The following is a 15,494-nucleotide window of genomic DNA, read 5'->3' as shown; positions in this document are numbered from 1 at the left end:
AATTTTTTTGAACTTTTGCATCATTATCTGTAAATGGGTTTTAACCTGACTGATTTCTCCTTCAAACAATTATTTAAGATAAGTATACAAATACATCTACTCTTTGATCACACTGCATAAATGACAGGCACATAATCTGTATTGTCAGTTGAGTGGAACCAAACTCCTTCACTTGCCCTAAAAATGGAGACTGTAATGATGAAATCATGAACTGAACTCATCGTTCTTCTTACTAGAAGAATTACTCCAAGACAAATGTTGGCAACCACTGTAACTAATGCAGTTATACCTGCGTAAATCAAATATAATCAAAATATATACTGATGACTGTGACTCATAGCTATAACCTTAAAGATAATAAAGATTTTTATAGAAAGTAAATGATGTGAACTTTAGTGATCTATATCTGGGTTTTTTTGAGGAAAAAATAGATTGTATTACAGTGTTTGGGGTTGTAAACATTCAGTTAATATTATAGGGAGACTTTCATTATCACCACCTGTTTTCATTTACTTCTTTTAGTACATATTCCTTTTAGAGGGTTTGGTTTTGGTTAAACAAAAATTTCATGTTTGAATATAATCGGGGTGTGTGCAATCTGAAAGAAGAGCATGAAGGGTTAAATTTCTGGTCCTCTTGGAGTGAGCGTCAAACTTCTGGTGGCATAACTGCATCCAGGAAATCATTTGAGAGACGTATGACATACTTGTAAATAATGCTACAAATAAAGGCAGACTTCAGAGTGAAAAGAGAAAAATGTCATCTGGATTTAAAATAATGCTATAGCTATACAGTGCTATTAAATTGATCAAAAATGTACAATAATGAAGAAAAAGCTCAAACTTTGTACAAAGATATGTTAAACAACTTCATGATTCTCTGACAGGTACTTCTCTGCTGATAAGTTTCCAGACAACCATTCAATAGCAAATGAGTTTGTTACGGTGGTTTTATAAAAAGCTTTAAGATGAGACTTTTAAATATCTGAATGAATGGATGGATGTAAAATCAGGTGGGGTAAAGCAGCAGAGTAGCTGGCTCTATCTGAATAGAGGCCAATGGAACAGAAAAGAGGTCGAGAGCTACATCAAGTGATGATATTTTTTAAGGAGTCAGCAGCTTCACTAGTTCAAAAAACAGAACAAAAAAAGGAGTAGTATGTTCCGTGAAGAATCTGTTTAGCAACTTTGTTTTCATGAAAACATTATCAAGAAATCTAAACCTCAAATCTGCATTATTCAAGCCAAATTGTGAATTTGTCACTAAATCAAGCAAAACTGTGAAATTTGCCCATACTGTAAGGAGAATTTTGATTAATTACACAGTTCGACAGCAGTGTTCTTGTGGTCCAAAGTCTTCTTGTGTCGTCTTTTTCCAATACGGGTTTGCTGTACTCTGTGATTTGTTTCTGATGTGTACAGAGCACCTTTTGAAATAAAGTACTTGATTTTGCAAATTATCATAAATCCTTACTGGCCCACCTAACCTAATTTCCTCCTTACCCAAATGCAAAACTGTTGTTTTGCTCGTCCTGTAAGAAGGTGGATGAATAAAATGTTGAAGAGCTTTTTTGTGATGCTGTACCAAGGCATTACGTATGTCATCACTTACATTGCAGAACAGTTCTCTGATACTCAGCAGTGCTTATCTTCAAATTCTCTCTAGTTTGTCAAAACATGACAGCGTTCCCAGTGTTCTTCATTCTCCATATGGCTGGAGACAAATAGTTAACTGCCAGCCCACTTGAGCTGTAAGTTAAAACGTGCATCTATTCACTTCATCTCCTGTTTGCTGTTTAGTGCAATAAAAGAAATGGAAGTCTTGCTCAAATGTTTTACCGCAATGGAGAAAGATAACTTCCTACTTACTCACGTACGGCCAGGCTTAAACTGTGAGCAGCCATATTTCTAAATTCCCACTCAGTCCCAATTTAGCTCTTAGAGTGTCGATGAAAGTAGGGATATTTGTGGGTTTAGTATGTTGTTGAACTGTTGGACTGTCAACACTGATAAGAATGTTCTTGGGGTTTCTAGAGGTCATTAATGGCAAATACGATGTGTTACCCAGATTCTTGCTGCTGCTTTTCCTGGTATCAGTAGACAGCATTTCATAGAAAGATATTCTTTCTCTTTGCACTGCTGATGTTAAGGTACACTTCCATCTTACCAATATACATAAAAGAGAGAGGTAATTATGATAGGTATTAAGAAAATTGCTCTGTGTGGTGTATATGTGCTGTATTTCCATAATACAATACTTCTCTGGATTTAAGGAAGTGATTTGTATGTCACGCAGTGATAGCCGGCTGTGCCTTTTTAAAATTGTAATTGATATTTATATATCTGTGTATTGGTGATTGTAATTAGTTTGTGTTCTCTTTTAACAGATTTAGTCCATTTAACCTGTCCATCAACTAAAACTGCTAGGGAAGATTTAGAGCCTGTTGTACAGAAGTTATTCAATCTAAATACAGAAAAAGGTAAAAATAAATAAAAGAAATATTAAGAGATTATTTTGCAAAAATATAATTTACCTTTGTAACTGAAGTATCTGTTACTGAACATCCGAATCTGTCATCAGAGTCAACATATGGTGAGCTGCTATTTTAGATATCAGCATTTCAAAGTGAAGGCATCTATTTTGGGAGTGAGATTGATTAGACAGATGTCAGGGTTTTTGTATTTCATGATCTAATGTTCCAAGTCGTCTTCAGCTGTGGTTTAACTTCAGTGTACAAGGACTATGGCTATAAGTGTCTAGGACCTTTTCAATTTTTCACACATTCTTTTTCATGGAAACATATCTGCTCCTCAGCATGTCTTTCAAAGATGCAGTAGTGAAATGAAACATTTGTAAATCTGGTTTGGTTTGGGTTTTTTTTACACTCTCCTGTTTTTAGTGATTTCTGTCACTTGGGTATCCCCAAGAAGAGATCTCAAACCCCCAAAAGTTAGTGATCTGCTTTCCTCCTGCAGGTGCCAGATGTGTTCAGTGCTATAAGGTGCTTAGTTTTCTTTCGCTTTCTCTTACTCTAGCACTGTTGCTCGTCCTTTTGTTGTCTTTTTCAGGTGCTTCCTTGTTTGCTGTTTTTAGTTGAAATTCTCTGGGTTCTGCTTTAAGCAGTGGAAGCATAAAGTTGTTACGTGCTGCAGTGTTATCAGGAAGATAGATTTCCAGTCATTTCCAATAATGCACTATTTAGCCCTAAATTCGAGGCAACCTTGCCAGCTACATTCATTAACTTTGTCCTCAAGATGGACGACTTAACAAGAAAGTAACTGTTGACAAAGCAGTAGTTGCCTAGAAAGAAATTGTCTCTGAGGTACTTCAAGTTAATTCCACAAAAATCTTTGAAATTTCATACAGAGATCTTGAATTTTACCATATTTTTGGTAGCTGCTCATAGAATAGGTAGTGTGCCCATAGAAGATGTTGCTGTGTCCTAACCCTGGCAAAGCATTTTTTAAATATAGCGTGCTAAAACTTAAATACAGTAAATCATTATTCTGCTATGAGAAAACAATACTTAGCTGTCAATGAAAGTGTTTATGTTCATATATGAGCAAGTTAGTAAGATGTGGATATATTGTATAATATTTACAATTTGTTTGCTTATACTATTTGCTGTTATGCTTCATTCTTAACCTCATTAATTCGGGTAGAATTTTCTCCTGTTAAAAACAAAAAACCATAAATGCATTCTTTTATGTGGCTTCCCCCCCTCGGGGCTCTGTAACTAAGAACAATGTTTCATGAAGGGTTGAGTTCAGCTTTTCACAAGTTTGCTTTTCTATGTTCTTTTGATTTTTTTTTTTTTGGCCTTTTTTCCCCCCTCTATCTTTTAATGAAAAAAAAAAAATCTTACTGGTTTTGTTAAATGGCAAAGTGCTTTAAATAGGATGGAAAGTATTAAATAATACACATTTTTGGTTTTTGCTTACAGGAAAGGCAATTATTTTGATGTCTCAAAGATGTATATTTTTTTACTAGGTTTGCAGTACAAGAGCCTTTACAAAAGCAAGTATGTAGAATACAACTAGGGTTTGTAGAGAACTTCATTGGACTGGAGAACTGCAAACACTTTTCATGTTGATATTTGTTAATTTAAAGCCTGCTAATTTCTAATTTTTAATACTCAACATAACTCTTAAATGGTCCAGACAGCGCCATGTGTTTCAAAGGCTCGATTGGTGAAGAAAAGATTAGCTTGCAGTTTAGTGTCTTCTAATCATTTGGGGGGGTTAGCATTAATCTTAATGTTTAACGCGATCCAATTTTGAAATGATATATTGTTTAGAACCTGACTGAAATTCTTCTGTAGAAACTCTGTGATCACAGGGGTCCTTAGGTGCACTGAGGCACTGAAAAGCTAGTTTTCACTGACACATAGGCCTTTTTATCATCAGGATGAGGTAGTGGTCGTATTTTAATTAAAATGTCAGAACAAATACTGTTGGAGTTATTGAAAATGAATCACCAGATAAAGTGAGCACTGGGCCATGGCAGGTCAAAGAGGCAAAGTCACCTGGAGAAGAGGACTCCATTCATTTTCCTGCCTAAATGAGGAAGAAGTAACTTTTATGAGCAATGTGAACTTTTAAATATATTAAAGAGCATCTTGCCCTGTATTAAGGCTCAGACTTTCACAGGCTGATGAATTTAATTTATATTTCAAACTCTTCAGTATGGTTAGCACCTATTTTTTAACGTATTTGACAGTTATAAAAAGATACTGAAGGAATAGCATAGATTTATCTCTTTTTTTCTAATTCAACTGCTTTAAAATACTGTTTTGAATGCCATTGTTATCTAGAAGTTTCTTCCTTGGAAAGAAGTAAATCTCACAAGGTCTTTTACAAGCTTCATTTATTTTAGAGGAGGTGAAACACCAAAAAGGGGACAGCAAATATGCCAAACAAATAGTATCTATTAAGCTAAGAATCTATGTTGTGTATTCCTCCATTGCATTCGGCACTGCTAAAAAGTGACCTTCATCTTCCCAGCGGTTTTTCTGCCTGGGCATAGAGGGTTTACATGAATGTGGCAAGTAACAAGGTACAGATGATGAACAAGCAAGATGTAGTTTATGATCATTTTGTACTCGTAATGAGTTTTGTGGCACTGCACAAGTTCTCAGTAAGCGTAGATAAATACAAATTAATAATTTATTTTCATTCAGCAGTATTTCCACAATTTAGAGATTCTGCATACTGAACATCGTACATGTCAAATAGAGTACTTCTGTGTTTTGGTAATTCTTTATCTGCAGTTAATTTTGGGGTGTGAGTGTAGTATTCAATGTGGATTTTTCTTTTAAAATTCTTTTTTTTTTTAAACTATGAGCATTATTCCGTCTCCTTAGATTGGTTTGAAGATGCTCAACCTTAAAGCATACAAAAGTCTGTTATGATGAGAGTTCCCATCCAAAGATAAAATGAAGGGAAAAAAGTATACATCAAAACTATCTTTGCATGTGGAATGCAATATCTTCAAGCTGGCACAGCCCATGGAGGGCTTGTTCAGACCACCATATGCTCATGGAATTTATCCAGAGTAAACTAGATAACATGAAGTGGAAAGGCGTTAAATTTAGATCAAGGTTCTTGGTAGTATGCTTTTAGGTGATAATTGGTTCTTATGTGGCATCATGTGTATAGAATAAGTAGAGTTTACATAGCTATGGTTGGAAAGAAAAAAGTACAATGAAAGAGTACCTCAGAAAAGAATGGGAAGTAAAATTAATTGGCTTTAAAAAAAATAATACTTGATTACAGTAATATGTTAATAAATTGACTTCTGGTATGCTAGATTACATATTTCCCTTATGTGTGAACATTGATTACTGTAAACACTTTTTTTTTTTTTTTAATTTTCAGAGACTGGAAATGAAGAACTGGAAAGACCTGGAGTCCTCTGGGCTGTCTACTTCAACATGAGAGATTCTTCAGGAATTGACAAAAATTCATATGATGGCTTACCTTCAAATGTTTATGTCTGTTCTGGACCAGACTCTGCTTTAGGAAATGACTGTGCTGTCAAACAGGTTGGGCAGATCAATTTTGTTAATTGCAGAGCTTTAATTTTCAAGACCTAAGGAAGTCCAGTGCTGTATACTTTTGTTCTGGCTTATTCTGCTTTATGCTAGGTAATTAGTTCTAATAAAGCTATAAAGCTTCACAGCTTAGACGTACAAAAATCTTACTTAATGAGCAAAGTGAATGTCAGGGGGTTTGAGAATGGAGAAAACTTGAGAAAAGGTCCGTTGATAGAGTAACATTAGGAGTAGCAGATAGTTCATCTGAACAGGTAAAGGGAATCTAGAAGGCAGCACTACCTGAAGATGATGGCCTTGGTAGAATTGCGGTAGTTGGTTACTTGCTCTAATACTGTGGACAGGAAAGACTGTCAAATAATTCAGAAATATAGACGATAACTCCACAAAATATGTAATCTTTTGCCTGTAAGATTAAAGAGGAGGTACAGTAGCAGAGAAACAGTACAAATCAAAGGTCAGAAAAGCCTATCTACAGTTGAAGTTGGAAGGATCATCGACATATTTTAAGAGCTGCAGGACATAATCACAAACCTAAAATCTTTTGGGAAAATAACTCTGCATAATTACTAATCTGGTGCATTAAGTTATCTGTCTCAGTTCACCTTCTCTTTGCCCAAGTATCACTCTATGAAGAAATTATGGTGTAGTTGTGCCTGAAGGAATTGAGGGGAATGCCATTCTACTCATGATCTTGAGATAGTATTTGGCACCAAATCACACTCAGTTCTGATTTTTAGTTCTCAGTATTTGGGTGTTCTGGCTAACTAGCATCCTGGACTGAGAACCACTTGGAACTTGCCTCGTAAGTAGGCGTACCATACCAGTACTCAATTTAAGACAAACTCCTAGTGCTTTGAAATTGGAGGTAGAGAGTGAAACCTCCCTAAAAAAAACTAGATCGATGGAGGGATTGTGAAATAGTGCCTTCTGTTTGTTGGCAGGAGGCAGAGTATGCAGGGACACCAGATCTGCAAGGATAGGTAGGTAGAAATTCACAAAGAACTTCGTATCATACCTCTCATTGTGCCTTCCCCACTATTACTGAGCAGAAGACAAGATCATGCGAATATGTAGGTTACAACTTCTTCAACAAAAGACAACTACAGGAATGCTTCTCCTTTGCTCTTCCGTTCAGAGATCCACCCTGATGAGGAAGGTATAAATTCTTAGGCACATCTACCACAGCAGTCACTTTGCTGTCAGGGTGCTTTCAGAGCTAACATGAGAACACTTACATCTTTGTAGGATTAATTGGCACTATTCATTTTTAAAGCTGTTTTTTTAATGGCCATGTTCAGAGAATGTGCATACATTCTTCTAACCAGTTGCAGGATTTTTTATGACTAAGTCATAAACCACTTAAAGTAAGTTTTTTAAAATGGAAGGGCTGACATAACCTGAACTGTAGGGTCAGAACAGTGTAATTAAGGTCTAATAGCACCCTTCATTTTGCTTTACAAGGCAATAATTTGCCTCCCAAGAGAATAAAGAATTGTAAAGACAAAAAATAATGCAAGACAATTATTATAGTAGCAATTTTAAATTGTAAATGAGTTCTTTTCTAAATGAGATTTTTTTTTAAACTGTTATTTACAACAGTGGAAGTTAAAAGCTATTTAAATACACTTAAAACCCAGCCTATTTCTGATTCTGATAGCCACCTTTTCTAGCATTCAGCTTTATATTACTTTAAGAGCTTTTTTCTTACCAGTTACTAATGGTATTATAGATCAAGCTGTGTTTAAATATTCTAGGTGCTGTAGTTAGCCTTTGTGTTTAAATCTGTTGACCATCAGCGAGATCGATGTTAAACAAGTAGGTCTCGAAGGAGCCTAAAACACAGCCTTTCAGAAAGGATAGATAGAAGCTACATTTTCTTAACCTGTTCTAAATTCTGAAACAAATGGTCACTAGTTAGACTGAAAGGTATTTTAGTATAAAGTTGTTTATAATTAAAGGTTATAATGGAAAAAAATGATGAGGGGTGTATGTGAGAACAAAGCAAAGAATAGGCTGAAGATAAAGCAAAACTTGCTGTTAGAATACAGTCTTCCCAGCTAGCATGTAGGTACCTTCTAGACAAGTGGAGGAGGGAAACACTTCTCAGTTGGTGTGCCTTCTACCGCCAGATCACTTTGATCTTCCTGGAAATGGGATGGAAATCCCCAAACATGAGATATTTACCAACTCAAGGATCAGAACACTTTAAAAAACAAACAAACAAAAAAAAACGTTGTGCATATTAGTGTTGGAGATAGCTTGGAAAATTGAATCCAACTCCTTCCATCAATTCTGTGTTTCCTGTTTTAATGATACTTACCATGATTCATGTATTCACTACCATTAGTATTACTAACTTCTATACGTCATGCTGTTTGATTGTATTGATGAGGTAACATTTAGAAGGCAAGACACTGCAAATCTTACAGATAATTATCCACCTACAGCTCAGTGTACAAATAACTTCATTCTTGTTTTATTTTAATTTAGCATTATATTCCTAGTATAATACTGAACTAATGTTGATATCTGCATTTACCTGCCCTGAGGATAGGCTAAATAAAATGTAAAGTCCCATTTATGATTCCTTCAAATTCTGCATATATGGATCAAGTAAAGCGTCTGGCTTCCAGTTTTCTGTTTTTTCGCTGCTACAACCTGATATGAAGTATCATGGTCTGAAGTAGCATGTTCCTTGAAGCATTTCAGAATTCTGAGGCATCTTCATGTTCATAAGAGGAAGCACTAAAAGTGTCATGCCAATATTTGTCCTTTAACCTGTTTACCTCTTTTTCTTTATCTGGAAGGATTTCAGAGTTATTCAAGTGTGTCGTATTTCAAACTACTATTAGTTTGGTAGTGTTCTCTGTAAAATTGCTCTGAAAGCCCATGCAGCTTGTCTACATGCCATCAAGGTGGGTGGTTGGGAATACAGTAAAATAGTAACAAGACATAGTTGTATTCCACTTCAAGCAGTGTAACAGTTATTAATTTAGAGTATCTATGCAAGTACTTCACGTGCTTATGTCTTAATAATGAATTCAAATGTATCCACTTGGCAGCTGGTACACTTCTAAATACTGAAGGAACTATTTATTAACTGAATTAGTTACTTGGATAAGTATCCAAGTGTTATAATGAAGGTAATGTTAAATTATTATTGGTTATTCTGCATGACTTCAGCTGGATAAGGTTAACTTAAAAAATTGGTAGACCTGAAAGCACTCTGTACCATTAAATCGCTGAATTTATAATCAATGTCATGATGTCCTACATAACATACTAAGAATTTCTTTCCATGTTCAACCTCATAATTATTTGACAATTTTTGGAGTGGATATTCCCTGACTAATTGGAGACAATAATTGTTGAGAACTGCATAGGAAATGTTTGTCTGCTGTAGCTAGTCATATATTTAGTGCAAAATATGACACTTTTCTTCAATATTCTATTAAATATAATAACAGTTTCAGTATATTTTATTTCAAGTGCAGAATTGGAATAATAAGTCTTTCTCTTACCTTCAAAAACTTAGTTTGTTAAACTTTTTCTAGAATATTTGTACTCCTGTACCTTCCCAACTTACTAAGTAGGGTTTTTAAATTACAGAACCATGTTTTTGAAGTAGAGAACAAAATTTTGCCTGTGTTTTTCATATACTAATATAAATAATTTTGAAGAGTTTTAAATGGATATGGAAGAGTGAAATTTAGGAAACAGAATGAAAAATTAAATTGAACTGAAAGCAGACAGGGTCATTTAAGCAGTTAATAATGGAGTCCTACATCCACGTGCTGGTGATACAAATCCACTGCTGGTGGGCAGTGAAGTTTATCACAGGAAGCTGTTTGGTACATGCTCAATGATGTATTAATCTGAAAACAATTCCCTCTTGTCCAGGAATCCACATCATGTAATCAGCCTTTGCAGTTGGCACGAACTGACCCTACTGTCAGCTTTTTCAGTGCAGTGGCTGGTAACAGTATGAATATAAAGATTAAATGCATTCTTGCTTATGTGGGAGCTCTCATCACAGGTTGTCTTTAGGGCATAGTTTACTAAATAGACAAAATCTAGAGGGAATATTCCTTTGCCTTTTTAGAAATGCAAAACGTAACTGATCTGCATCAGTTGTCTCCATTTGCCTTAGAAGCTTAAGGACTTGGAAAAGAAAACCTTTATGGACATGTGAAGTGCATGCTGATTCAGTAAATAAATTCCAAAGTATCTCGAGGTTGTGGTTTTTGTTTGGTTGGTGTGTTTTGGTTTGTATTTTTTTAAGATAAGCTTATAGATAGGTTATTTGCACACGAACATGTAAAACTAATACTAGTTAACAAAGCTGCTTGCATACTTGTGTTTCCAAATGGATGTTTTGGCCTCCTTTGTTTTTATAAAATGTCTGCTTCTCCAGAATTTTAAGAACGTATTACTTTGGTTCTTTTTCTCACAGGTTTTGTAGTTGTGTTCTGTATATTGTAGTAACTACCCTGACGTTATCGAGAACATGTTTCTTTTTAACATCTTTCATTGCAGCGGTCAAAAAACTTGACTTTTTGCATGTACTTAATTTCTAAACCTTGACAGCATGAAGAGTAAGTGGCATTGTAAATTAAATCCTTGAGCTATACCTTAAGAGTAGCTGTCTTTTTACCTAAATAAAAGTTGCTCATACAGTTCCTTTCAGAAAGGTACAATTTGTGTACATAGGTATATGTGCTTAATACAATGAAATTATAGACATGTTTTGCAATAAGCTATAAATGTGTTGTATACAAATATGCATATATTTTCAATGATAATATTCCATTGGATGAGAACAGTTCTCAGCTGAGCTGAGCTGTTCAGAAAAACAAAATTTTTTTTTTTTTTTTTTTTTTTTTTAGTTTTTAAATTTAAGAAGGAAACCCGTATAAGATGTGACATAGACTGTACATATTAACAATTTCCTGGGTTTGCTTGTTATATGAAATGGATTCTTTTCTCTGGAAAGAGGCAAGATCTTTCCCATGCTCTGCATTTGACTGCAGCTAGGGATATTTTTATAGCGGAGAAGATCTTTTTGCTTGCAAAAAATCATGTGTGGTGTTCCCAATGCAATGTCGAATGACCAGCATGTTTTGTAAAAAGCTTTATCCTGTGACTTTTCCTAGTAGAACAATGTAAAAGGATAGATTGCCTTTTCTTGTTTTGAGTACTGCAAGAAGGAATGGATTTCCCATGTGTTTACAATACTGTCAAAGTACTAAATCACTATCGATTTGAAAGAACAGAGGTTAATCTTAAATATCTGTAAAATATTGCTGCAAGGTATTACATTTCAAGGTAAAGTTGATTTTATGCTTTTTTTTTCTAAATAGGCTGAGACTATTTTCCAAGAAATGTTTCCTACAGAGGAATTTTGCCCACCACCACCAAATCCGGAAGATATTATTTATGATGAAGATGAGATTGCACCAGAAGAGTCTGGATTCAGTAATTCACCAGAGACAAAACCTGAACCCCCAACCGAAGAAAGTAGTAGTACTGCCGTTAAGAAAGAAGATAATGAAGAATGAATTAGCTCTGTTGTTTTATTAGAAGAGGAGGTTGACCCAAACTAAAATGTAAGGGAGGAAGGGTAAGAAAAAGAGGTTTAAAAAAACCATAGCCATGTTATTTGCAATTTGCCTTACTTACCTTAGCTTGAATAATCTTTTTTGTTGAATAGTTTCATTGATAGCTGAGACCTTTCTAAATAGTCGTAGGTTCACCAGATCCAGGAGTGTTTGTAGCTAAACAAGAAACATAGAAAAAAAGCATTTGAAATTAAAATGCTAAAATACGATTAATGATTTGTTGAGAGAATTTGGTTTTGTTTTACATCTTGGAAGGAATCTTCCATCTTCTAAACAGGCAACAAGTCAAAACTGCTCAAAAGAAAAAACGTGCAAGTTTGCATACCAGCCAGAAGATGACCTACTGCTACAACGTATCACAGTTCTACTAAAAATCATTGGGTCTGTGCTAATTAAACAGCTGAAGGTGAGCTTCACAGTCTGTTCTTCGAAGTGGTTTTATGAATGGAACTAAAGACAATAATATTGACAGTTCTGGGTGGCTTAAGAATAGGTAATAGATGTCATTTAATTTGTATCATGAAAAATGAGCTGTACGGCTTTGAAATTGATTCTATAAGCAAATATAATCCAATAGATGTAACTCACATGAAACTATTTCACATCCAAAAAAATTTTGGATAAGATCTAGTAGTTGCGCAATCACACATTTTCACTAGTGACCTAATTGGGTGTAGTCTGGAAGATAGCACAATTAATGCTAGACTTCCCAACAAAATTAAGAATTGTAAGTGGAGCGTACCTGTTGTTAGTTTCCCTGGATTTGTTGCAGTGTTTGGGCCTTTAATAAGCCAGTAGTTAATTTTTCAAGTATGGTGTCTGAGAAGACTAGACGATCATTAATTGAAGGTTCTTGTGGTGGGGAGAAGGTTCAACTAATAATTCCAAAGGTTGGTAGTGATCCCGGTTAATAAGATTAAAATGAGTGCGATAGCTGTAAATTATGCATTTTGTAATGATAAATCATAAAGCATTTATACAATAAAATTTATCAAAGTATTTATAAGCATAGTTTGTATGAAAAAATTACAAAATGAGAAAGCTGTTGTGAATGACCAGGATAAACTTGCAGTTCTTCTGAACAATGCTTGAAATTAGATATCCAGGTAATGAAAAATATTTAGCATTTACATAAAGATTTACCTTAAAATGCACACCCAATAGATTAGTGATGTATCTAAATACAGAGTTCAGTGAATTTTGGTGAGTCAGGGCTTAAACTTCTACATTAATTTAGATATAGTTCTAGCAGTGCATAAATACTGTACGTAAATAAAAAGTGCTGTTGAATAATGAATATTCAGCACTGCCTGAACTTGACACATCCAGGCTTTTGTACAGTTTTGTGGTGCATGTGCCTGCCTTTAAAATGGCTTCCTGCCATAAAGGTTAATTTATTTATTTTTTTACAGCATAACTGGTACAGTTGACGTCACTTTGCCTTGCATTATAATACATTGTCCAATTTGCATTTCAAAAAGCGGTTTGTTAGTGTTTACATTCTTTGTTTATTGGATAGGTATCATTTTGTGTATAATCCAAAGTCCTCAGAAAAATATGTGGTTGAATTGTTTCCAGTGTTAATCAGCGGTTATCTTTGGGTGCTTGTGATTCAGCAGTTATTTATATATAGTAATAAGCAGACTGCCTCTTCATTTAGCTGGAATTTTTATGTGTATTGGAAAGCATGAATGTATGGTAATTGTATTTAACATCTACAAATCTGTAAAAGAAGTAAGTGGAGGACCTAGTCCCTGTTTTGTCTTTCAGTAATAGGGATCATAGCTGAATTTTTCATCTTCTGTGTTTACAAGGAAATTGTGTGATGAAAATTAAAGGATTGCTTGCAAGTGCATTTTTCTGTGTTTTCTTTTAATTATGCAAGAAAAGCAGTTCATTTGTTAGCTCAGATTTCCTGATAGTTGTGTTGTCTACATTCATCATGTTGACATCTGTAATAGGATTGAAGTTTACATGTGTGTCAGTATGTCTATATAAGTTAGCGAGTTTATATAAAGTAGTGTCTTGGTGCTTCGTGTCCATGTGAAGCAAAGTTTGGAAATATTGCAAATTTGCTTTTAGATAAGACGGCATAATCTACAAGTTGCAGGCCATGACTTTACACTACATTGATCGCTTAAAAACTGTTTTCATGTCTCGTTCGTATGGTGAATAGAAACATAAAATGTTTTTTCCGATGGTACTTGAGTACCCAATAGCTCACTTGCAATAGCAGTAGATAAGAGTGTTGATCTTTGTATTTCACAGAAATCATGCACTGAACTGCATTTTGTTCTTGCTTTAAATGATTTAAGCATACAAAGTGAGCGTTAAGCTTATTTGAAGTAGTTTTTAAGGCTTGTCACACAGGATGTATTCAAAAGATAACATGACTTTTTAAAAACTGGCAATTTATCTGTAGGATTATTAATAAATCAAGTTAAAGAAAGATAAGGTTAATTGAATTTTTAAACAAGTAGCTGTATTATCCTTCAAGCACCTTGGAGCTCATACAATATTCACACCTTTTTTTTTTTTTTCCTAAGGAGTGCTTTGATATGTTTGAATTCCTTTTTTAATGAGTACTTTCTTTTTAACTTGGTTAATTGGATTAACCCTTAATATTCAAACGGTCCATTTTATGCCATTTTTCCCTTCTGCTGTTGTATTGCCTTACCTATATGACTGCAATTAGTTACTGTTCCTTTGGAAGTATTTTCAGCCATGAAGCTGCTACGTCTGCTTTTTCTGGTGATGATGATGCTTAGGGCCATTTGACAGGTAATCATTCGAACTTAGATCCTTGCAGACTATGGGGTCTTTTCTCCTATCATTGCAGGGGGATTTATGTAGGTAACTCCTATTAATGTTAATGGGACTTGCATGTGTAAATCCTCCTTGCATCAATGGGAAAATTGACCCCTGGAAAAAAAAAAATCTTCATGTTAGCAGCCTTGCTGATTCAGAAACATCCAGGCACTGTCAGCTCCTATGTGGAAATACAATGGAGCATGTGCTTTGTGCCATTTCACTGAAATGCTCTGAAGAGGACTTGCGGAATTTTCAGGTTTTTTATCTTTTGTATTGTTTTTTGTATTTTCTATACACTTCTGAATCTTGTTAGAGTTCCTCTAACGATTCTCTTTATGTAGCTACTATCAGTTTCACATTCTGTACTCAGGAGGTTGCATGGCTCCTTTTGTTTTGACTCCTGTATTTTCGCCCCTTTCTGTCCCCTCCAAATCTTTTTACATCAGCAACCTGAGTTGCAACAGCTTAATTTCAAGAATAATTTGCTAGTAATGTATTGATTAATGACAAGTCAGAAGTATTAAAATACTGTTTTCACACAAAAAGAGACTAGGTCACTTACAATCCACAACTTCGACTGTTGGAAGGATAAAATCAGTTTCCTCAATGCTTTTCCAGGCTGGGAGTGGGAAAACATGTGAACTATCCACTTTCCTCAGGTGGTGGAAAGAAGAGGAGAGACAGACAAGCCTATGGAAATCGCTAAAGCAGGATTGTGGTAGTGGGAGGGAGAGGATAAAATGGCGCTGTTTGTCATAACCTTCATGCTCCGAGATCAACTGAGTCTTGCACTTTTATTTCCCCTTCGGCTATGTGAGATTTCTACACAATTTCTAACAGTCTGTGGCCTTGGGGGGAAAAGATGTGTATGTGCTTTTCAGAATGAGGGAACAACAATCAACCAAGAATGGAATAACATAAATGGAGTCATATGCAGCACATGCACTGAGGACTTGGCAGCACAAATAAGAGGGGTTTTTTTTTTTTGTTTACCTGCGCATATGTTTATC

The 15,494-nt window shown here is 35.0% G+C and overlaps 1 protein-coding gene across 1 annotated transcript in view; it reads left to right on the top strand.

The window, feature by feature from the left end:
• Positions 1-11,685, top strand: part of LOC104621785 (rab proteins geranylgeranyltransferase component A 2-like) — a gene marked incomplete at its 5' end in the record, with an annotated part of 56,783 nt that extends 45,098 nt beyond the window's left edge. Inside the window, 3 exons of the mRNA XM_010288358.1 lie at positions 2,387-2,479; positions 5,877-6,043; positions 11,416-11,685. Of these exons, the coding sequence (XP_010286660.1) occupies positions 2,387-2,479; positions 5,877-6,043; positions 11,416-11,613 (458 nt within the window). The remainder of the gene's footprint in view (positions 1-2,386; positions 2,480-5,876; positions 6,044-11,415) is intronic.
• Positions 11,686-15,494: the final 3,809 nt, after the last annotated feature.

Source organism: Phaethon lepturus, unplaced genomic scaffold (genome assembly GCF_000687285.1).
Source record: "Phaethon lepturus isolate BGI_N335 unplaced genomic scaffold, ASM68728v1 scaffold42205, whole genome shotgun sequence".
Taxonomy (NCBI): domain Eukaryota; kingdom Metazoa; phylum Chordata; class Aves; order Phaethontiformes; family Phaethontidae; genus Phaethon; species Phaethon lepturus.
Note: the sequence above shows the minus strand (reverse complement) of the source record. Positions and strands in the feature narration are given on the sequence as shown.